The sequence below is a fragment of the Dama dama genome, chromosome X, assembly GCF_033118175.1.
Source record: "Dama dama isolate Ldn47 chromosome X, ASM3311817v1, whole genome shotgun sequence".
In the NCBI taxonomy this organism is placed as follows: Eukaryota; Metazoa; Chordata; class Mammalia; order Artiodactyla; family Cervidae; genus Dama; species Dama dama.
This window is the reverse complement of record NC_083714.1, coordinates 136024372-136049617: the sequence shown is the minus strand read 5'-3', so window position 1 is coordinate 136049617 and position 25246 is coordinate 136024372. Positions and strand designations below refer to the sequence as shown.

The window sequence follows — 25246 nt, the reverse complement described above, 5'->3', positions numbered from 1 at the left end:
GACTAAGAAATGCTACCACGCCTTTCCTTTTCTATAAAAGAATTAGACATACCACAGTGTCCTAGACAAGTCTTGTTTTGCTTTTACAAAATATCTTCATAGTTTTGCAAGCTTTCTCAGAAGTATCCTGTTATGACCTGTTTCAAAAAGGTACTGTCCATAGAAGTCAAGTCTGTCTTGCTTCAGCTTAGGTATTTCCCTTTATCTCATCTAGTTTGCTCCTTTAAACCAGTTAAGAAAAATTTCTAACTTTGGTATGAGAACCTTTGACCTACAAATTCTTTCCTAAACCTAAGCCTTCTATTCCTCCATTCTGCCTAAAGAAATAATTTCAAATCCTTAATCCAGCTACTCTCCAGCCTCTGTTCAATCTGGTCCTAACCTACCTTTCCAGATGGATTTCCCACAGAACCTTCGTGCAGACCCTAGACCTCAGCCAAACCAAACTCCATGTGCTTCTCTAGAAAATATCCTGCACTCTCAAAGCAATATTACCACTTGAAATGCCGTCTCCCCTACTGTAGCCTCTTATTTATCCCTTCACTTTGAAGTAAGTACTAGGAGGATACAAAAATGAATGAGACATAATCTCTGCCATCGAGAGTGCATGACTACTAGAGGAAATTATATGGTATTGAATGTCAGGTGTTAATACCTAACTTGTGTAAGGGTGTTAGAATTGAGTCAATTGTTAGGATTAAACTTCACGGTAAAGGAGCATTTGAGAAGACCTTGAAGGATGGGGTGGAATTTTGAAAAGGATTACAGGCTGAGGAAACCACAAGGGCGAGCACACGGAGGCAGGAGAATATGGAGTGCATATACATGAATTTCGAAAGTTTGGTTTGGCTGCAGTGCTTCAACAGACCAGATCCTGAAGGATCTTGCGTGTTGGACTAAAAAGTTTGAATTTATTCCATAGGCAAGGGAAATTATTGAAGGGTTCTGGGCATAGAAATAACATGATCACAAAGAGCAGTGCTTTATGAAGATACGAGGCTATGTATGTACAGGATTAATTTCCTCCATTTCTAGAGCTTCCTTCATAGTATCCCAGGAAGAGAAAAGCCTGGCTTGAGTTTCAAATCTAAGACTGGAGGAGTGGTGATGCCTCTCACACTCTCCTCTTCACTCACCCGTTTGGTCTTCACAGCAGACAGACAGACATCTGGGAAACTGGCTGTAAGTAGTTTGTGATTTTGTAGCTGCCATTCCAATACAGTATTTTTCTTGGAGCATGTTCGCATAGCACCTAGCATGTGGAGTGACCCCAGCAAATACTTTTTTCCCTCTATACCCATTTTCAAGGGCCATCAGAAGCAGTTAGCTTTTGACAGTATGTCAGCTCCCCTGCTCTCCGCCAAAAACTGCAGAGAGCATTAAAATCTTGACATCGCATGGAACATCACACTTGTTCATATTTTCCTCCTTTGACTGAGGAACTGGAGGTAGCAAGCACTTCAGAGGCCTCAGACATCAGCAAACCAGGAGCCAATGCTTGGTACCTTATCAGTCAAGATCCAGTCAGGAAAACAGAAAGCACACAGTTGTTTTAAAAGAGAGAAGGTGTTATAAGACTGGCATGGCAAATGGGAAACGGAGGTGACACAGAGACAGTAACTGCAGAAAGTGGCTGACACTCTGAGGGCAAAAGCTAAGAGGAGCAGCTGGTGCAGAAATGTTTGCAGAGTCCTGGCAGTACCAGCGCGGTGTGTGGAAGGACAGGTTTGGAATGGACAGACACAGCTTAAGAGCCTGCATGATAGCTAAGGAGAGCATTAGCCAATGAGTCTGGTTTATATTAAATGTTGTGAGTAACAAAGAAAATTCCCTGTTGCAGACTTTAGTTTCTTTCTTCATAAAACATTACCCTGGATGTGGAACAGCCAATAAAATTACTTGTTTGCACACATCATTACAGAACATTCTCAGGTTGACATTCTCTTGCATGCCTGAGACATTTCATTGTTCAAAGTGTAAGCAGACAATAAGATATTAATACTACTCACAATAAAAAAGGAACAAATTGCTGATAATACAATAACTTGGCTGGATCTCAAAGGCATATTGGGTGAGTGAAAGAAGCCAGTCTCAGAAGGTATGACACATTTATATGACACTTTCAGAAAGACAAAAACCATAGTAATGGATGACAGACGAGTGGTTGCTAGGGGTAGGAGTAGGGGGACTTTGCTGGGATGATGGAAATGTTCTGAATCCTAAGTGTGCTAGGATTACAGGAGTCCATGCGTGTGGTAACATTCATAGATCTGGAATTTGAAAAGAGCCAATTAAAAAAAAGGAGGAACTTCCCTGGTGGTCCACTGGTTAAGACACCCTGCTTCCACTGCAGGGCAGGCATGGGTTCAATGCCTGCCCAGGCAACTAGATTCTGCATGCCACATGGTGTGGCCAGACAGTTTTTTTAAAAAAGAAAAGAAGAAACGGGGGAAAGGTAAAGAAGGAACATGCATAGCTTGTGTGTGAGAAGGTTGGCTTTTTTTTTTCCCCCCTGTGGTAATGTCAAGTAGGACCCTATCCAGCTTTTGCCTGAGTCACAAGGGGTACATGTCCCTCAGCAGGAGACTAGATGCACAAAAGCTCTTCAGTCACCAGGGCTGAGGCAACTGAAGCCCCCGGCTCAGCCTCAACCTTGGAGCCCCCAGCCAAGGGCTGAGGGGACACAGAGACAGTAACTGCAGAGGGTGAAGGAGGAACCTCCCCACATCTCAGGGCTGTGCTGGGACTCATGCTGCCAGCTCCTATGGTCTGGGGAAGTTATTTGTGCTGTTTGCAGCACTTCAAAGCCTGGCCTGCTTCTCCCCAACTCGTGTCTTTATTTGGTGCCAGCGACCTTTGAGGATTGATGCTGAGTGGCCCTGGGCAGTGACCCCCACTAATTGGCAAAGCTAGCCACCAGGGAGGAAGGAGGTACTCACTGGCAGCAACATCACAGGGATTGTGGTTCAGTGAGCCTTGTTTTGGGCTCTTCTGGACAGGCCAGAGCACTTCCTGTGAATAAACAACAGAGCAGTGGTGGGAAGTGTGTTCCCCCCTTACCCCCCCAGTCTCCCCAAGGCCTTCTTTTCCATCCACGAGGAGAATACTTTCCCCATATGCTTCAAAAATAATTTTATTGTGCTCTGTACATTTAAATTACTTCATTAGTAGGACTCCATTAAACAAAGGGTTGTTGAACTTTGAAATATACAACGTCATTTTGCATTCCATCACGCTGAGAATTTTTGTTCAGTTCTAGCTGAGATCAAAAGGAGAGCGATTCTCTGTGGTTCCACAGGGTCTTTCAGAAAGCCTCTCTTGAGGCACCATTGCCATTGCCACTGCCGTTCAAGCTCTGCTCACTAGGAGCGGATCTCATACACAAACTATCAATCTGTTGATGGTATGTGATTCAAAAGTGAGTGAGCAGGTACTCTTTTGTATCTGGCTTCTTTCACCCCACATGCTTTTTTTGGAGGTCAATATTATGTGTATCAATAGCATGCTCTTGTTTATTACTGTGTAGTATTCCATGGTGTGGATACAGTACTCCTCAACTTGTTTATCCATACTGCTGTTGGTAGTTATTTCTAGTTAGGGGTTTTGGGGGGGCTTTTATGAAAAAAAAAAACCTATTATACATATCTCTGTGAAAGGCTTTTTGTGGACACTCATGTTTCTCACTTCCATATACTTAAGAGAGAATTAAAAGGTAGACACAGTCTGCAAATAAATGCTGGAGAGGGTGTGGAAAAAAGGGAACCCTCCTACAATGTTGGTGGGAATGTAAATTGCTGCAGCCCACTCTAGAGGACACATACTGTCCTTTAAAAACTAAAAATAGAGCTACTATATGATCTAGCAATCCCACTCCTGGGCATATATCTGAAGAAAACTCTAATTCCAAAAGATACGTGTACCCCAATGTTTATACCAGCACTATTCACAATAGCCAAGACATGGAAACAACTTAAATGTCCATCAACAGATGAATGGATAAAGATGTGGTATGCACACACATGTACACACACAAAATGGAATGGTGGAATATCACTCAGCCGTTAAAAAAGTGAGATGCTGTCATTTGCAGTAACATGGATGGACCCAGAGATTATTATACTAAGTAACTAAGTCAGACAGAGAAAGACAAATGCTATATGATATCATTTATATGTGGAATCTAAAAAATAATACAAATAAACTTATTGACAAAGCAGAAACAAGGTTCACAGACATAGAAAAAAACTTATGATTACCAAAGGGGAAATCAGAGGGAGGGATAAATTAGGAGTATGGAATTAACAGATACACATCCTTATATATAAAATAGATTAAAAAAACAAGGATTTACTGTACAGCACAGAAAATTATATTCAGTATCTTGTAATTACCTATGATATAAAAGAATATGAAAAAGAATGTATTTGTGTATAACTGGATCACTTTGCTATACATCTGAAACTAACACGGTATTGTAAATCTACTATACTTCAACGTTTTAAAAGTAAAAAAATTAAAGAGAAGGTAGACACTTGTTTAAGTTCAGACACTACTAGTCTCTGAAGTGGCTACACCACTTTCAGTTCCCCCCAGCAATTTATGAGAGTTTGAGTTGCTTTACATCTTTGTCAGCACTTGGTATTATTAATCTTTTAAATTTTGGCCCCTAGTATATCACTGTGGTTTTCACTTGAATTTTCCTGATGAGAAATGATACTGAGTGCCTTTGCATATGCATATTGGCCTTTTGTAAAGTGCTTCTCAGGAGAATTGAGGAAGTGGTGGTGTCAATTATCAGGGAACAGAAATGAACGTATGACTTGGAAAAGCAGACATAACAAGGATAAGGCCATTTTTCCCAGTGTGAATATTTGTACATGTGCTTTAAATAGATATTAGTGTGTAGAGTGGTTAAAAGAAGAACTCAATAGGCACCTATTCCTAAATATCTTCCTCTTAGCCTACAACCACTGTCCAGAATTCTGCTTGAGAGATTTATTTCTGTGAGATTATCACCAGGAGTTCTCAGCATGGAGATGTGAGCTCATCTGTGGGCTTCTTTCCAGCTTCACAACTGGCCAGAAGTGTGGTGTGAAGGCTTTGGGTACGTGAGGTGCTGCACTCAGGCCCTCTGGGGAAGTACGAAGGCCTCGCTTTGCCTGGTAGAGTGTGATTATGAGGGAGAGACCAGGAAAGGGACAGGGAGAGCCTGGGATGGGCCCTGGACTTTGACTTACCTCATCCTTTTGTTTTCCCCATGGTTGTGCACTTTGGTAAAGGTTGGAGTTGAGAAGAGAGGAAAGAGAGAAGCACAGTATGAGTTTAACATGATGTTATTAAACATGTTGGGAAGAGAGGAGCCCAGTGTCAGCCAGCAGGAGACTTTGGGACAGTCTCAAGGGAATAACAATGCTGTGTAATTGTAGCAGCGAGAGTCATATGTGAAGAAGGTATGCCAGACGCCTTTAAGGCTTTCAGAAAGATCACAGCACTTCCTATTTGTGTATAACACATACACACACTCCAGTGAAGAAAAATCTAAGGCAGACAAGTTCTCCTGTATCTCGCAGACAGGCCATACTCCATACAGAAATGCAAAGACTCAGTCTAAGGACAACAAGCCCCAGGGCAGGATGTGAATAAGATCTCAGATCACCTCACCTCACTAGGAGCCCAGAGTGGCTTGCAGTGGACAGTTTTGCTGTATTCAAATGTGCCGCAGCATTGATTCTCTAGTAAACATTTCTCGTGTTTAAGGCAGCATTATAGTAATAAATCAGCTCTGAAAGTTGACTGCTATAAATGCCATGTGGTATTGGTTAGATCACAAACCAAGGCCAATTTTTCAAAACATTTCCTGCTGGAATACCCACAACATTTTAACAGATGTCTTTTGGAAAGATTTGAAGCAAAACAAGCCCCCATCAGCATATAAAATAAAACCAAAAAGAAAGTAAACTGTGGGTAGATTGTTTTTTTCTTTTGGCAGTAAGAGAAAGATAGGAGAAAGTCTTGAGATCTTTGGAGAAATACTTGTTCATAGCCATGAAAGTGCAGAAATGAACTTTTTCTCACACACACTCCACAAGAGAAATTGGGGTTTTGGAAAATATCCCTTCATTATTCATGAAAGACACTTCTTTGACAGCTGTTGAGTATAATGTCTGTTATTTCTTGTTCTGAACACTGGTTACAACTCCACCTCTTGTTGAAGCAATTCCACAGGAAGCTAGGGAAAGGGTCTGAGGCTGTAATTGATGGGGCCAGCAGTGACAGAAATGCAGCAAAAGCATCAAAGAAGCATCTTTTGTCAGGGACAAGATGACTGGGGGTGGCTGATTCTAAAATGGTGCAACATGGAGTCTGAGGCCTCGCAAACTTAGTGGGAGGGCCAGAGTGGAAGCCTGCAAAAGGAAGGGGAAACACCGTATGAACTACTGTTTTTGCCATAGAAAAACCTAATCAGAAATAGTCCAAATGATTTTAATTCCTTTGACCAAATACCCAAGAAAGAGGAAGGTCTAAAACATTATGCTAAGGCAGTCACTAAGTCATGGCGAGAATAAAACCATAGCCCACATGAATATTATGAACTTAAATACTCTACATAGACAAACCATCTGCAGGGCCTTGCATGCTTGTGTCTAGGTGGTGGAACCAAAGAACACAATCCTTACACACACAAGCTCAAGAGTACCTAGTTTCAGCCCTCACAAGCTGGAGGCTGGAGCTACTATCAAAGGAATAGATCGTACACCTGGAAACTGATGCAATATTGTAAATACTGCAATTTAAAAAGATAGTGGACTAATTACTTTACAATATTGTAGTGGAATTAGCCTCCAACTAATAAAAATAAATGGAAAAAATAAAAATAAATAAAAAAAAGAGTGGAGAGGCTGATTAGCTGAGAAGGAATCTTCTGTGGAGTATAACCCATGGAAACCTCGATTTAATGATGGTGAACAGTCAGAGCTCTCTCTGGACGTTCCATCCCTAGTCATTCCCAGGTGTCACCTCATGTTTGTTTAATGGAATGGGGTGTTTCTCAAACAGATGAGAAATAAAAATCACTCCTCATCCCTCATTCCTGGAAAAAATATTCAACAGGAAAGCTGACTAAGGAGATTTAAGACAAACTACCCAAATTACTATATTATCATTAGTATCACTAATATATTTTCTGCCTTGCTGTTTCCTGCTGTGTAATTTTTTGAAATCCTTTCATGAGCACTTTTGGTTTGGCTTCTTGCAAACAGGTTTCATTTCCATGTACGTTTTGCATTCAGGTTCCTTTATTCCTGCTTCCATGAGTTCTCTATTTTGCACACTCCAGTGTCTTACTTGAGACCTGCACGTCACTACATATGACTGATTCTTATGATAGAGCCCAGTTAGTCTCTGTCCACATACACCACATCTTCAAAACAATCGCTTTCAATGAGACTCCACATAGACTCCACAAAACTATGTCCTTAAATAAGATCTGGAGCAAAGTTAACTGGGCAGAAGGAGATGGCTTTTGCTTTGCTCAAAAGTTAATGAGCAACCCTGTCAGTTAAAATTTACAAACTTAGAATAGAATTAGATCTGGAGTGTTCCTCCCTTCTGAAACACGTCTGCCACAGGCTCAAGAACTAGAACTTAGAACTGCATACACCAATGCTAAGCCTCTGATGAAACCAAGAGTTGTTTGTGGTTTCTTCTATGTTTTCGCCTACTTGCCTTAAGATGGTAAGTACCCTTGGAGTCTGTGGTGTCTGCTTCCTTCTGAGATATTGAACGTGACCCTTACTTTATTTGGGTTTCCCATCACTGTTAAGACACAAAGAGCTGGTATCATTCAAATACACAAATAATTTGTTGAGCTCTTACAAATGAGGAGGCATTTTGCTGGCATCATGGATAACTGAAAGGAAGGTTAAATACGGCGCCTGACCTCTAGGAATTAATAACCTTAATAGATGAAAAGACACATCCAGAGATAATTCATGTTACATTAAAGCAATATTGTATGCCAAATGCTGTACTAGAGGGCTAATTGAATCCAAAGCTAACATGGTTCAGAGTTAAAAAGAGTTTGACTGTCCTTCTCAGTAGATCTTGAAAACGGGATTCTGGTTACTAGATTGTTCTAACAGGATTGCCTATGTGATTTGTGGGGGTCCAGTGCAAAATGAAAATACAAGGGCTCATTACTCAAAAACTTAGAATTTCAAGATAGCAACAGCATTAAACCAAATATGGAGTCCTTCTGAGTGTGGGGTCCTATATGACTGCACAGGTCACATGCACATGAAACCGGCCCTGTCTTCAAGTACAGTCTATGAATATGAGGAAGAGGCAAATTTTGAGGAGTCCAGCAGAGGAAATTATACACAAGACGTTTTCCTCCAAATAGTTCACAGGAAAATAAACTCACTCTAAGAAAGTAATTTGGTCTTTCCCAAATTATCAAGTGGGACTGGGATCTAAAAGGTATCAAGTTACAATGTACAAAGATAATTTCACAGCTACTTCATAGCTACAAAGTGAGGATAACAATAATAGGTAATAGTATCTGATGGCTAACATGTAGAACTTATGAAGTGCCATGATTCTTCTAAGCCTATTACATATATTTACTCATTTGACTCTCAAAATGGCCCTGGAAGGCAGATACTATTCTTCTACTGCCTTAAGGATGAGAAAACTGACCTTAGTGCTCCCGGCCACACAGCAAATAAGAGGTAGAACCAGGATTTGAACTCAGTCTAGCTCCAGAATTTGTGCTGTTAACAACACTATGCTGCTTCTTAGAAAACAAAGATGCATTCAGAAAGAAGGAAGGAAGGAAAGAAGTTATCCTGGTATATTCATTCATTCATGTCATAGATTTTGCTTAACCAGACTGTGTGTTGTGTGCATGTTTTTAATTTTCTCTCTTTTTTTTTTGCATTTCATGTTCATAGTTTAACAGCACCCGTTCGCCCTCCCCCACTGAATGTTGCCACATGACCCCATGGAGTAGAAAGGTACTGGTTTTGAGAACATTCCGTCACAGCCTATCCCATTCTCTCTATACACTGTCATTTTCTCCTCTCTTTCTTTATGGAAAACTCTGTTGTTTCTAATTAACCAACAGGTATGCTTTTAAATCAGTTTAAAGAGTAGCATTTTCCTAACTTGAATTAAATAAAATATAAGGCAGACAGTAATGTCATTGGCTGTTCTATCCCTCCCCATCCCCCAGTTGCATGAAGGCTCTGTTCAAAGCCTCACCTAACAACATTACTGGACTTTGTAGTTCAGAGAAAAGAAATTTCAACTTGCCCTATATTTATCAGAACTGTAAAGGTTCAGCTTCTCAAATCAAAAGAGAACAGGACAAAAGGATTCTCTGGCAGCCAATTGTCCCTGTCACCGTTAAATACAAAGTGCTTTTGGCTGCCGGTCAGAGACTGTAGTCAGGTCACTATTCTTTCTTTGTTTCCCAGTCCATTGTTATTCAGGGAAGGAATCGCCTACAAAATGTGGCCTCTGGTGTGTGTGTGGGGAGGGGGGGGTCTCTCCAGCTCCTGCTCTCTCCCCCTCTCTGTCTCTCTTTCTGCACGCACCAAACTTTTTTTTTTCCTTTTTGGAAGTTACCTAGGAAACAAAGTCTTTTGTGCTCCAACTTTATTTGAGCTATTCGCTTCGCTGGGAATCTGCACAAAAGCTGAAGAGAGAAAGAAGGTTGCAATGTTTTGCTAACAAACGTTCATGGCGAACACATTTTTCTCAAGGGGGTAATCATATCCTGTTGGGTGTGTTGGGGGGCTTTGCAGATACCTCTGACAAGGTAAGCAAATGCTGGGGGTTAATTTAAAACAAGTGGCTCTGGAATCTTCTCTTTAAGGGGACTTGAGGACAGTTCACTTGATGATATGTGAAATCCTCTGAGTCAGCAGGGTGTGATGCTTCCAAATGTGAGGATGAGAATTTATTGAATGATCCTGATTTTTTAGCACAGAGTATTATTAAAACATAACTGGAATAAGCGGGGGGAAATGCTTATTTTATACAGCCACCTTCCTGCCAATTGTGGAAAGAAAGAAAACTAGGTTCAGTGGTGAAAACAGTCTTACTAATCTGGTTTAGAAGCCCAACCCTGAAATCTAACTTGGGATGGAGCCTTTTTAAAAATCTGGGATAGGAGCCCAACCCTGAAATAAAAGTTAGACAATATTAATATCAATCAAAGGTTTGGATGGAGAATTTTCAAACATCACATAGAAGTCAAGGTCTTTAAATACACAGCTGGAAGAAAAGCTTTGCATGCAGAGGTGAAGGAAAATAAACTAAGAGTGTTTTACTCTTCCGAATCTGAAGAAGAAACCCACTTGAGTCTTTCCCACCAGTAACAGAATTTGTATTTTCCACTATCAATGGTGGGAGGAAGTTCTTCACTTTTGTTTTTCCATGTGTATAGTGTTGAAAAACTGCATTTTTAAATGTCATTCACAAATGCTATCATCCTGCAGTAAAATTAACTCCTCGTATTTGAATCTGGCCTCTCAGATTAGGTCAGCTTGTCCTTCTGGTGATGTGTTCTGGAATGTCTTCTGACTCCAGGCTTTCTGGCCACTTTTCCAAACCTTTTCAAGGGCATCTAAATCATCTTCTGTCTGTGATCCTAGTCACCTAGAGCTTTCGAGAGTTTGAGTAAGAATTTATGGGGAGACAGATATCCAGAAAGTGAATCTACCTCTCAGCGGGTTAGAGACTCACATCTTTCTTCAGTTTCAAGTTTGAGGATTTCTGGCTACCTGGTCTCTCCTCTTAATTCCCTTTGACCTGAAAAGCATGTTTAGCCGATGTTTTTTTCCTTTGTGTTGCTTGACTGTTGAAATTGTAACTTTCAATTAGTTGTGCTTACTAACTATGCCTAGGAATTCTTCCTTTGACCTGAAAGCTTATTTCTGACCTCATTTTTCTTAACTAAACTCTGAAATTCCTTATATGTGTGTTTGTGTATAAACTCTGAGAGCTGAGTCTGAACGTACTTTGTTTGCAGTCCCATCCCCCAGAGGATGAAGATACAGATGTCATGTTAGGGCAAAGGCCGAAAAACCCAGTACACAATATCCCCTCAACACTGGACAAGCAGACCAACTGGAGCAAAGCACTGCCTCTTCCGACGCCAGAGGAAAAGATGAAACAAGATGCCCAAGTGATTTCTTCCTGCATTATTCCCATCAACGTCACTGGTATTGCTCTGTTCATTTCCTTTGGGGCAGTCGGGTCAGAATATTCAGTGTATTAAATATGGTCAAAGCCTGTGCTGGTGGGAGTACCCGTAAGAATACCACTTTGTAAACAAATAATACCTTTTTCATCAGGACACAACCCAGAAGATGTTCAATATGCTTTTGTCAGGTTTTGAACATCAATTTGCATATGTTCTGCTGGGCTGCTTGTTATGTAAATGATGGACAGTTTCTTTCTGGGGGAAAAAAAAAGTCACCAAATAGCTCTCTGGCCAGAGCTGACTGAAATAATGGAGAAAGCGGCAGTGATTAATCGTATGGTAATGATGCGGGCACTGCCAGAGAGAAAGCAGCAAGCCCCAGGTTTCTAAAACTACAAGTAATGATCCTATAAAATCTATTTTCTTGCTTCCTTCGATGGAAGTAGGCTTGTTTAAAAGATCATTTAGACTTTTGCACTGCTTTTATGGATTTTTGACCCAAAAATACATGGATTCATAGATGAAGGCTGAATTCTACTCGAAACCCAGCAAGCCTGTCTTCTGTTCACCCTCTGCTTTCCTCCTCCTGTGTACTGACAGTTGGGATATTAGTCTAAATCAAGGGCAAGCCTGTGTGGACTTTTCTTGGAAAGTTTATTGGCAGCAATTGAAAAGTTCAGAATTGGTGATTTTCCAATACGGTAACCTTAGCTGTAAGCAAAATGTTGCTGTAAAACAGTCTCACTTTCAAAGATAGAAATTAAATGATCTATCCATTGGGGTTTCTTTAAGCATCTCTAACAGTTAAATTCTAATTTACATTGAGAAGCTCAAAATGGCCATTTTATGACTGACTTCCATCCTGGTAATATGTAGTAACTGAAGACTGTATGTTGTTCAGGATGCATTTTGGACATGGCCATTACTAACCTCACTCAAATTTCTCTCATATAAAGTGGGGAGCAAATGATGACCAGGTATCAGGGTAGATACTGTTTTCTTCCTGACAAATAGGAGTTCTAGTTGATTGGCTGATTGTGAACTGGGAGTTAATTTTCCTGCTGACCTATTCAACTTGTAGGATAAATTATCCTAGAGATGTACACTTTATCTGATCTCCTTAATTTAAATGAGATGGCTGTCAAAATGGATCATTTTGGCATCCTCTTAAACTAACTTTCAGTTCTGGAAACATCTGATTATTAGCAGCACCTGCTTTCTTCATGGCACTGTAAGTAAAATTTTGTTTTCAAATTTAGTCCTCTGATTATAGGTCTTGTGATTCAGGAAAATGAAAGATCTTTCCTTCTGCTTTATTTCAGGAACTCTCAGGCTCAAGCCTAGATTATATGTTGATTTCAAGAACTTTAATGAGAAAGTTGTCAATTATGTCCATATGACACAAAATATCTGTGTCTGTAATGTAATTATTATGATTAGAAGGAAGGATTTTAGTCTCTGGTTGGAACTAAAAAAGGAAAATTTCATTAGTATGAATTCTCTGATAGCATTTGAAATTATTCATCATATGATATCTCATTCAGATTTTTCAACATGAGTTCTAGAAACTGTTATTACTGTGAAGCTAAGCAGAACTCAAACCGTTTCATTACATAACTGAACCAAGGTTTAACAGACCATCCCGCCCCATGTTTAACAATTAGGATACATGATGAGGCAACCAGATTCCAAAGCACTTTTGGCTTACGGCAGTTCAAGTTCCTCACCTCCTCCACCATTCTAGTTTTGAAAGGGCTGCATTAGTGTGTCAACAGACTATGGAAAGAGAAACTAATGAGAATCATGCTTTGCTCCCTATATTTACAAAAGAAAACAGACACTTGTGTCTCTAGGTTGTTGTTTTCCTCACAGGTAGTGGGGTGTGTGTGTGTGTGTGAGAGAGAGAGAGAGAGAGAGAGAGAGAGAGAGAGAGAGAGAGAGAGGTGGTGTATGTGTCTGTCTGTACTATGCAAAGATATCCACTTCAGAAAGCCCAGAAAGAGACCAGTAAGTAGTAGTAACTAAAGGTTGTAGAAGTCCTTAAGGAGCCATTTCTGTGTGAGAGTGATTCTTTGATGTTATTTTTCTCTCCTCTCTCTTTTGATTTTCCTTCTTGGCTTGTTACTTTTGGCAGTGCAAGCTATTGTGGCGAGCTGCATTTAGAAGTAAAGCTTAATGTACTACAGCATAATTTAAATAAGAGCTGAATAAGGACTCGCTTACATTTGTTTACAGGCTTAATCCAAACTCTTCCTTCCTTCCAATCAATAAATATCATTGTGTTCTAAGCAAATGAAAATTTGTTTGCCATTCCTAAAGGCTAATGAGACCTATTTGTGGGTTGCAGGAGTCGGTTTTGACAGAGAGGCTAGTATACGCTGCTCTCTTGTTCATTCACAATCTGTGCTACAGCGGAGACGAAAACTGAGGAGGAGGAAAACCATTTCGGGTATCCCCAGGAGAGTCCAACAAGAAATAGGTGTGGTATAAAACTGTTAATGGTTAACATTCTGTCAGGTGCCAATTATATGGACACATAATGGAAGCCGGCCTTTAACCAGCTTCCTTAAAAACATCCACTATTATTGTAACTCACAGAGGTTTTGAAATGATGTGTACTTGTTTTGTGTTCAGTAGGCCAGGTAGTATTACTTTTAAATTTGCATTCTTGACTATGAAAGCTTGACTTTATGGATTTACTCATATACGTTCAGATTTGGGGCTTACCAGGTGGTGCTAGTGGTAAAGAATCCACCTGCCAATGCAGGAGACATAGAGATGTGGGTTTGATCCTGGGTCAGGAAGATCCCCTGGAGGAGGGCATGGCAACCTACTCCAGTATTCTTGCCTGGAGAATCCCATGGACAGGGGAGCCTGGCAGGCTACAGTCCATAGGGTCACAAAGAGTCAGACATGACTGAAGCAAATTAGCATGCACAGCATGCACATTCAGATTTTATGGCTGAAATATAGTATTTTGCTAACTTGTAAAAGCATTCTTAAGGTAGAAATTAAGCAAAACAAGATTCAGTGAAAGACTCTTTTAGAAAAGTATAGATTTGTCTGAAGAGAGATATATTGTATGACATTAATTATTTTAAAAGGTAAACTTTAAGCATATTCAAATATTGAATATTGATAACACGATACCCTTGGTTACAGTTTTTCTATTTTTTTTTGTTCAATGTGTTTAAGATATCTCTTCCTATAATTTTAAAAATTATTATGATAGTATTTCTTATATATAAGATTATATCATAATGAATTCTATGATTTTTATTTCATTATGCTTATATCAAGAAATAAAAGTGTATAGTGGCCAAAAAAACAAGATGTATTTTACTTAAAAAATATTAGACCTACTGGGGTAAAGTAATTTGATCGTGAAGAGAGAGAATTCACAAGAGATCTAAATACTTATCTTCTCTTAGTATATATACATACATACATACAGTATGTATTTGTGTGTATATATAGAGAGAATCGGAGAGGCAAAGGGACAGAGACTGCCCAAAGCAGTCTCTTTGTATCTTTCTCCTCATTTTATACACTGGTTTTTTTTCCTGTAAGAATAACTTCAACATGCTAGCATCCAGACTTGTGGACAGCTCTCAGAATGTCTGTCCATCTGTTGATGTATGAAGTATCTCACTGTGCTTTCCATGTGCCCTAGATTCTGATGAATCGCCCGTGGCCAGGGAAAGGAATGTGATTGTGCACACAAATCCAGACCCTTCCAACACTGTCAACAGGAGGTCTGGAACCAGGGACTCAGAGTGCCAAACTGAGGATATTCTGATTGCTGCTCCATCCAGAAGAAGAATCAGAGCTCAAAGGGGTCAGAGCATTGCAGCTTCTCTTTCTCATTCTGCTGGCAACATTTCTGCACTGGCAGACAAAGGTGACGCCATGTTTACTACTGCAGTGAGCAGCCGCACGAGATCTCGGAGCCTTCCCAGGGAGGGCAACAGAGGTGGGGATGCTGAGCCCAAAGTTGGTGCTAAACCCTCAGCATATGAAGAAGGGGAGCCTTTCGTGGGAGACCAAGAAAGAACCCTTCCCGATTGCAGTGAGGCCCCCAACAGCCCCAGTGCACAGGAGCACCAGCCTGCTTTGAGCCTGGCCTGTTCTCAACATCTGCACAGCCCCCAGCACAAGTTAAATGAGAGAGGGAGGTCTCGTCTGTCGCGGATGGCGGCCGATTCTGGCAGCTGCGACATCTCCTCCAACTCGGACACCTTTGGGAGCCCCATCCACTGCATTTCTACAGCTGGCGTCCTCCTCAGCAGCCACATGGACCAGAAAGATGACCACCAGTCATCCAGTGGCAACTGGAGCGGGAGCAGCTCCACATGCCCCTCACAGACCTCAGAGACAATCCCTCCTGCAGCTTCGCCTCCCCTCACTGGCTCTTCACACTGTGACTCGGAGTTGTCACTCAACACGGCCCCTCATGCTAGCGAGGACACCAGTGTCTTCGTGACAGAGCAGTACAACGACCAACTGGAGAAAGTGAGAGGCCACCGGACAAACTCCTTTACCTCCACGGTGGCAGACCTGTTGGACGACCCCAACAATAGCAACACGAGCGATAGCGAGTGGAATTACCTACACCATCATCATGACGCCTCCTGCCGCCAGGATTTTAGTCCTGAGCGTCCTAAGGCAGACAGCCTGGGCTGCCCAAGCTTCACGAGCATGGCCACTTATGACAGCTTTCTGGAAAAGTCTCCGTCGGACAAAGCCGACACCAGCTCTCACTTTTCAGTGGACACAGAAGGATACTACACCTCCATGCACTTTGACTGTGGTCTCAAAGGCAGTAAGAATTATGTCTGTCACTATGCAGCCCTGGGCCCGGAGAATGGCCAGGGCATTGGGGTTCCTCCTGCACTTTCAGACTGCGCCTGGCAGGACTACTTAGACCACAGGAGGCAGGGGAGACCAAGCATCTCTTTCAGGAAACCAAAGGCAAAGCCAACTCCACCTAAACGTAGCTCATCATTGAGGAAGTCTGACGGAAATGCAGACACTTCTGAGAAGAAAGAACCAAAGACAAGCAGTGGCCAGCTCCTGCCTCACAGTTCCAGGGAAATGAAGCTGCCTCTCGATTTCTCCAACACACCTTCTCGAATGGAAAATGCCAATCTTCCCACCAAGCCAGAACCTTCGTGGATGAACCAGAATGAACATGGTATTAAGGAACCTCAGTTAGACACTCCAGATGTTCCACCATTCAAAGATGAAGGTGCTGAATCAACTCACTATGCAGATCTCTGGCTTCTAAATGACTTGAAAACAAATGACCCTTACAGATCTTTATCGAATTCAAGCACTGCTACGGGTACCACTGTTATCGAATGCATTAAATCTCCAGAGAGTTCTGAATCCCAAACATCCCAGTCAGAATCTAGAGCCACCACCCCCTCCCTTCCTTCTGTCGACAATGAGTTTAAACTTGCTTCACCAGAAAAGCTGGCTGGCCTGGCATCTCCATCAAGTGGCTATTCCAGCCAGTCCGAAACGCCAACATCCTCTTTCCCTACTGCTTTCTTTTCTGGCCCATTGTCTCCTGGAGGTAGCAAAAGAAAGCCGAAAGTCCCAGAAAGGAAATCTTCCCTCCAGCAACCCTCTTTAAAAGATGGTGCTCTGTCACTGAGTAAAGATCTGGAACTTCCAATTATACCTCCTACCCATCTTGACCTAAGTGCTCTTCATAATGTCTTGAACAAACCATTCCACCACCGCCACCCTCTACACGTCTTCAGTCATAATAAGCAGAACACAGTAGGAGAAACTCTGAGGTCCAATCCTCCACCATCTCTTGCAATTACACCCACGGTCCTGAAATCAGTTAACCTTAGGTCCATCAGTAAATCTGAAGAAGTTAAGCAAAAAGAAGGCAACAACACAGATCTCCCCTACCTGGAGGAAGGCACTGTCACCACAGGTAAGATTAGGCCACACGTGATGAAGAAATCATTACCATGTCAGTACGCCACTGAAGATACCATCCTGTCCTTTTTAGACTCCTCTGCAGTTGAGATGGGACCAGATAAACTACAGTTAGAAAAAACACATACTTTTGATGTGAAGCATCATTGTGATCCAGAAACAGTAACCTCAGCTGGTGGCAATCTTCTAGATTCAAGTGTCACAAGAGACCAAATGCATATGGAGAGTGAGCCTGTTTCAGAAAACAAACCAAGTAAAAGTTGTGACTTTCTCACAGAAGGCTTTCAGAGGGTCTCTGCTGCTCGCCCAAATGATTCAGATGGTAAGACACTGCAATATGGAGCTGGTCCGGATGGAGCCCTAGCGCAGGTCCAGAAGTTGTCTTTTGTAGATCGCGAGGAAGCTGCACCCCCAGAGTCTGTGGATGTGCTCACACCTCAGTCAGACTCTCCAACTCGAGTCACAGACATAGGCTATCAACTTAAGCCTCAACTTGGGATGAGCCACCACCATGACAAAGTGCCTGGGAATATCAGCTCCGAAGTAGAGATATCAACTATAAATCCATGCCCTGAAAAGTGTTCTGAGCAGGAAAATATTGCTTCAGGGATTTCAGCCAAAAGTGCCTCTGATAACAGCGGAGCAGAGGAGACCCAAGGAAGTGTGGATGAGGTTTCGTTGAAAGGTCAGTTGTTGACACTTTTGTCACAATGGAAAGGTGTCTCATGGCACTTCCTGAAGTGTTCTTTCTTCCCTTCCCCATAATACAGTACAGCCCTGGGTATTGCTTTCCCTCCTCCTTTTTTAACTTATTAAAAACAATTATGATCAAAGCTTTTGTTATGGAGGGACTAAGTGTGACAGATAGCTCTTTCATTGTAAAAATGGCAGCCAGGTCACTGCTGTTTATTGTTCCCTGAGTCAGTGAAGCCCAGCAATGTGTCAGGTGACTTCTTCCTAAAGATGCTTTTGTTCTTAATTTAAGAATCGTCACCGAGTGATGACTCTGTGATTTCACCATTAAGTGAAGACTCTCAGGCTGAAGCAGAAAGTGTGTTCGTGTCTCCCAACAAACCTCGAACAACTGAGGATTTGTTTGCAGTTATTCACAGGTGAGGCAACGACACCAAAGGTTTTGCTTCTGATGATGCTTCTCATCAAATGCAAATATGGAAAAGCCTTGGGTACTTGTAATACATTCCTCAAAAAACACAATGAAAAAGATTATTTTTCCAAATCAAATTGATAGACATATTCAACTTGAGAAATATGTGGCTTTATATGTAGTGAGGTAGACTTCAACTGAGAGACTTTCCTAAGAACTGCTGAGGGAAGCTGTTTTTCCCCCCAGAGGAAAGACATTCTAGAACACGTTTTTATTTGAAAACAATTTGTGATCAAGTAAATTAAGAGTGAAAACTCAAACTCTAGTGTAATCTCTGACTTTCAAATAATTCCTTAATCTAAAAATCATGCTCAAAGCTACAACCCTACACTAGCAGAGATAAGTTGACTCACTATGCACAGCCCCAGATTTCAGACAAGGCAGTGTAGAAGCCTGCCCATTTCACAGTCCACAACAACAAATCACTACTCTCTTCCCCCCCCCTTCCTAAAACTTAACATTTCTTTAATAACACTGGCATTCTCTAGATTTAATGCTCCATACCAGCATGCCTACTTCACTAGGTCTCAGTGACCTAGATGCAGCTCCCAAGGGACAAAACTTGGGGACTGTCTTTGTCTTCCTCATGGAGTTATACTGTGAAGCAAGTTCTTCTCAAGTAGCTTACCACTGTATTTTCCCCAGGATCATACCTCCTAGGTGAAGTCGTGTTTTCTCTTCATGTGGTTCTCTCATAAAGAAGGAGCACTGCTCACCAACAACATTTTTCTTTTTTAAAGCAGCCAATCACAAGCACATTCTGTGTAGACCTTAGCAGGCTCACCTTTCTTTTCGGAGAATGAAGAATCATTATTTTCCTTTGTCCCCAATTATATTCCCCTCACCTGCTTTTATCCCCAACCTTGGGACAAGTTATTAAGTGCTGTGTGAGTTAAAGAACCAATGCTAGTGTCTAGAAGAGTGGACAGAATGTAAGGAATAGAGTCAGAAAGACATTGAATTGAAACCCAATGCTGCCACTTCCTATCCAGTCTTGAGTCACTTAAAACCTGTGTACCTATCCCCTTGCTGTAAATAGGGTGCCTATAGCTCATGCATTCAGTTCTGATGATACAGTACCATGTCATTGTCTAGAATATGATAGATACTAAAAGCAGACATTATTTTGAAATCCCTACCTTATTGGAGTGCCAGACACTGGCATACACAAGATAGTAACCACAGAGCTTCCAGTGAATGAAAATCAGGCTGGTCTCCAGTTGCAAACCTGACATTTTCTCTAACCTACAGGTTTTTAGGTTGGTGAGAAAGCTAGTCGCCAATACGTAGCAATGAACTGAAGTCATGCTGACTCGTGATTAAGTTCACTAAATTTATGCCTGTTTATTTTTGCTAAAGAAAGAATACAATGATGGATGGGTGCCTAGGTTTGGTAGACTTAACAGAGTTTGGTAATATTAGATTTACATTTAGGCAGCATTTATTTATGTGCAGCACAGTGACAAGAAACATTTTCTTTTCTTGAGAGCTTATAGTACACAGAGCTTTAAGAGCTCCAGAGGTGGCCTAGATACTGATTAATAGAGCGTTGACATTCCTAGGTAGCTATGGAAAATGGTATTTGCAGCCAAAATAGATTGACTTATTTAAGGAGTCATGGAAGAAATATCTTTATATGGAGGAATTTTAAAAGTAGACAGAACAGTATAATGCACCCCCCACCCCACCTAAACACACACAGAGACCTGTCTATCACCCAAGCCTATCAACCAGCAGCCTGTGCCTAGTCCTGTCCCATCCATACCTCCATCCACTTTGCTCTCCCACCCAATATTCACAGGAAGCCAGTCCCAGACATCAGAGTGTTTCATCTGTAATACAGAGACAGACTGAATGAAGGGGACAGTCCTTCACCATCTATATGCTAACCAGAAGTCAGAGAGCAGTAGTTTTTTATACTTTTGTGAAACATGCCAGTAAGTCCTCCTCTAAAACCTCTAGCCTCCACATGAGTCATTATTTGAAATGGTCCCTTCCATAAACCTAATTCCTATCCACTGGTTATTGGAGAATTTCCCGCAGGCTGCAAGTACAAGGGTTGGGTCTTACTCCTCATGCCCATGGCCCTAATGCTTAGTATCCCAGCAGACAGGGGGCACTGAACTGCTCTTTAAGGGGATGCAGGAATGTGACTTAACACTTTTAGTTTCATTCAAATGTATTGTGGACTGAAATTTTTCCCTTTCTTAAAAGGTCCAAGAGGAAAGTACTTGGAAGAAAAGATTCTGGGGACATGTCTGTCCGCAGTAAATCGAGAGCTTCCCTGGGCAGCAGTAGCAGCAACAGCGCCGGTTCTGTCACCTCGCCCAACAGCAATGTGACCACCCCAAACAACCAGAGGTCTCCTGGCCTCATCTACCGAAATGCCAAAAAGTCCAACACATCCAATGAAGAGTTTAAGCTGTTACTGCTGAAGAAAGGCAGTCGCTCAGATTCCAGTTACCGTATGTCTGCTACTGAGATCCTGAAGAGTCCCATCCTGCCCAAACCTCCTGGGGACCTCACCGCGGAGTCCCCCCAAAGCCCCCATGAGGCCCATCAGGGGTCACTGGGAACTGAAGCACTGTCTCCCCTCTCTCCGTGTTCCCCACGGGTTAACGCAGAAGGGTTTTCCTCGAAGAACTTTGCCACCTCGGCATCGGCCAGGGTGGGACGTTCCCGGGCTCCTCCTGCGGCCAGCAGCAGCCGCTACAGTGTCCGCTGCAGGCTGTACAACGCGCCCATGCAGGCAATCTCCGAGGGTGAGACCGAAAACTCTGACGGGAGCCCGCATGACGACCGATCCTCCCAGAGCTCCACGTAGGCGACCCCGCCAGGCTGGCTATCCAAGGCCAAAACCTTACTCATGAGGATGGAGGAACAAAACGGAAGACGTGGGACAAGTCAGCATGTGGTGGGGTCCCATTACGTTTACCAACGAGTTCCTAAATATTTGCTGGCGAAATGGAAGGTGGTTCGGTCTTTCTTATTTTCCATGTTTTTCAGTAGCTGCACTGTCTTTCATATTTTTCTTTAGCATAGTTTGATTTACCTAGTCTCATTCCTTTTGATAACAGAGAATTTAAAAATGTGTGCTTTTCACAAAACCTAGAAAAATTTTTTCCCAGAGCTGCCTATTCAGAAAACAAAGCCCTCACTGTCATAATTCATATGAAGATGAAATTACTCTGGAGGTTTGGTATATTTTTACATTCAAATGAACTAAAGCAAAATTTAGAAGAACTACACACATGTAAATACCATATTTTTGATAAAAATGTGTAAATAGATTTATCGACGACGAGTGGACACGTGGCCAACTATCTACCACACACCAACTGTTTATAGAACACAACAAATACAGTGTAATAATTGTATTCTGTGAATACCATTTTCATATCAAATACCATATTTAAATGTCCACCAATATGATTTCTGAGTGATAAACCTCAAATATGACTTTTAAACTGGTGAAATAAAGGAAATCTTGAGGTCATATAGTGAAATGTGATTACTTTAAAACAATGAATTCAGACTTAACCATTTTTGTGACAAATTGCAGCACCACACAAACTACTGGTAACACATGGCTGATTCGCTGTGTGGTAATCTGAACAGAATTAAAAGCATGCTTTTGATTTAAAAAAACAAAATTAGTGAGAGAAATCATCATTTTCAATACAAAGCCCTGAACAACAGCACTTGACAGTGTCCTTTTAACTTCAATTTTTCAATGGATTGCTTTAAAGAGAATAAGTAGGGAAAACAGTAGTTAATTTTAGGTTACATTTTATATTATACTACTGGGGACATAAATAGTCATAATCTGATGACTATTATCTTTAAACTCCTTCAACAGTTTAGCAATTAGCTCCAGGTTCTTTAATAAACAAAAATAAAACATAAGCATGCCACAGAGCTGTGGATTTATCAGTAAGTACCTGCAATGAGTTTTCAGTGACGCTTTCTCTCTGTGCTGACGAGATTCATGCTACCTAAAAATTAACAGAAATGACACTGTGAACAACGTAGTTGGGAAATAGGTATGTGTATATGCATTATTTATATTCACTGTTAAATGGGATTGGGGAGCATCTCTGGTTCACAATGCTACATACAACTGAGTTTTTGTCTGATTTTACTCTATCTGCTTGATGGCAAAAGGGGAGGGTGGTGGGTGGGACAAGAAATGTCAGGGCAACTGCTCTGATAAAATGAAGGCAGGGAAACAAGCTGAATTACTTGAAATTACTTGAATTTTCTTGTCTTAAAACTGAAAAAAAAATGTAGTTACAAGTTGAAATCTGCCAATGGGTTATACACCCGTGATTTTAACATGAACTGATACTAATGTTTGAGATGATATGTCAGAAATATAAGCAGCTATGAACTTGGAATATGTTTTGAATGAGAGAAGGTAGAAAGTAGAGAACTAAGAAGGAATATGGCCTATAAAAGAATAGAATGTGATTAGAATGATAGAACATACCAGAGTTACCAGGAAATTGACAAGCAGCTGGTTTTAAGCTTATGCAAGTGGTATTTGGGAAAGTAGGATGTGTGAAAGGGGGTTTGTGGTTTTGGTTTAATTCATGCAATATGAAGGAGAAAGCCTGGTCTAAGAAGATGCTGTCTTTCAATAGAAACACTTTATAAGACATTACAGAGTAAGAATTACAGAATCTGATTGCTGTTGGGTTTCTGTTCGTTTCTTTGGAAAGAAAAAAAAATATCCAGTTTATTCTATTTGTTTTTGCTATCAAAATGTGTTTCTTAATTTCTTGTCATCCTTGTATGTAAAAGGGGTGCTGGGGGTGGTGGGGTAGAGGAGGGAGAATGTGTGTGTGTGAGTGTGTGAGTGTGTGTGTGTGTGTGTGTGAATGTGTGAGTGTGTGTGTGTGTGTGTGTGTGTGCTTGTGCAGGGATAGATAAGCTACCTGGTAAAGGATACATTTGAACATTTATAAAGTGTTATACTTTTTATTAAATGAAAAATGTTTGGGGGTTTGGAAAAAAATGGACCATCATTTCTCATTGGAACCCATTAGTTAAGAAAACCAGCATGGTTTAACACCACATGGGAACATGAATAACTTTTTTCTCATGCTTTGAAAAGTACACTTGGCAAACTTTTAAAAATAAAGTTTTTAGACAAATGCGATAAGAAGTCATTTCCAGTCACAATAGGTGATCTTTTGTAATTTTCATAAAAGCAGTTCGTTTGCAGTATGGCTTTTGTGTAATTAGGGGTTTTTTAGTGTAAAGAAAGGTATGTGGGCTTTAAAAGTGATTCTAAATCTTGAACAGAAAACACAAATTGGCTTTAACAAATATGTCACCTTATTATTGATATTAATTTAAGTAATGGTACCATATATATTTTAAAATACATATTGACTTGAATTGTGAGGCAATAAGATAGCATCTATATGTAATGATCACAGAACTAACCCTTAGAATATAGTTTTACTTATTTTGTTTACTCTAAAAATCTATAGCAGAGTTTCTCTATTTTATATTTCATAGATTAAAAAAAAACCCAGATAAAGATGGATTTAAAATTCACTGTGCAAAAGAGTATTGAATAACAAACTGAGTTTTAAAAAAAGCAAGAAATTCCTTTGTAATTTGGAATAGTCTACATGGCTTTATCATATAGCATATAAGACCAAGATTTAGAGGGCTGTCTTCAACATCACTGCCATCTTGAAGCAGGGTACACACATTAGGTATTGTGAGGAACATCAACCCAAACTTTTCTTCTGTTGTTTGCACTGATGCTATTTTTTCTTCTTTTATGTTATACAACATGTCTATGTTGTGTGGGGGAGATATATTTTCCTTATTTTTTGATTTTTTTCTTTTTTTTGGCTAAGTAGAGGACATGGACTAGTTGTAGCAAACAAAAACACGCTGTTTGCTCTTGCCAAAGTTTAGTGAGAGAGTACATATGCTGCAGTGGTGGCAGACTTAGAGAACTAGATCATGACAAAGATTTACAACTATGAGGAAGGTTACAGTGTAACTCTTTTGGTACTAGAACCAGTTCATGCTGGCCAAAAGACAATGGTTTATGGACTTGCCTCCATTTTGTATTTTTGTAATATTTGTAAATATGGACTTTTTAAATTGTTGCAAAAATGGTTTCTTTTGTAAGATGTTTTCAACGTTTACATTCAATTCAAGCCTTTGTATATTTTAGAGCTGTGCAACACTTTAAGTCTTGTATTTATTTTTAGTAACAATGGTGACAATTTCATTGTGAACCCCTCTCAAAAAAATGTACCAGAAAAGTTTGATTACCTAGAAAGTGTGTATAGAAACTGCAAATAAACGTGACTGCAATTAAACAACTGGCTTCTCTGTTCATTGTTATGTAATTGCACGCCTGGGGTTTGCAAACAGCAAGTGTTTCATAGGGGGCCTGGGCCTAAGCGATGGGAGCTGCTGCAGTAAAAGTATGAGCAAAATAACAATGGTAATAATAAACACTGTCTCTGTAATGGGCTCTAATTTTGCTTTGTATTTGAGAGGAGAGAGAATACATTTCCAACATCCAGTATACTTTCCTTGTACCTCTCCAGGCCAGGAAATTACTGATGGCTTTTCTTTAAAATAACCTGCTTGGTTTCTGATAATTACTGATTGTGATGAGCAACCTTGACACACCACTAAGTAATGTCACGAACCCTTTATCACGCAAATGTGTGTGCCAGATACGGTTCCAAGTGCTTTGCTTACTCTAACTCAAGAATACCCACCCCCGCCATGCTGTGTCTGTTTAACAGATAGGGAAACTGAAGCACAGAGCCATTTACCTGAGTTGCCCAAAGCCATAGAGCGCTTAAATGTTGGGGCTAGGGTACAAACCCAACAAATCTGGCTCCAAGGTCTGTTTTACCTCGCCCCGTGGAGAG

At 40.9% G+C, this 25246-nt stretch overlaps 1 protein-coding gene across 3 annotated transcripts in view; it reads left to right on the top strand.

Annotated features, from left to right (window-relative positions):
- NHS (NHS actin remodeling regulator) overlaps nucleotides 1-24682 on the top strand; it is a 338630-nt gene extending 313948 nt beyond the window's left edge. For all 3 annotated transcript variants that reach the window (XM_061135905.1, XM_061135907.1, XM_061135906.1), the window contains exons 4-9: nucleotides 8952-9014; nucleotides 11036-11228; nucleotides 13557-13688; nucleotides 14883-17849; nucleotides 18150-18276; nucleotides 20544-24682. In XM_061135905.1, coding sequence (XP_060991888.1) covers nucleotides 8952-9014; nucleotides 11036-11228; nucleotides 13557-13688; nucleotides 14883-17849; nucleotides 18150-18276; nucleotides 20544-21153 — 4092 coding nt within the window. In that variant the 3' untranslated portion in view covers nucleotides 21154-24682. The remainder of the gene's footprint in view (nucleotides 1-8951; nucleotides 9015-11035; nucleotides 11229-13556; nucleotides 13689-14882; nucleotides 17850-18149; nucleotides 18277-20543) is intronic.
- The last annotated feature ends 564 nt before the right edge of the window (nucleotides 24683-25246 follow it).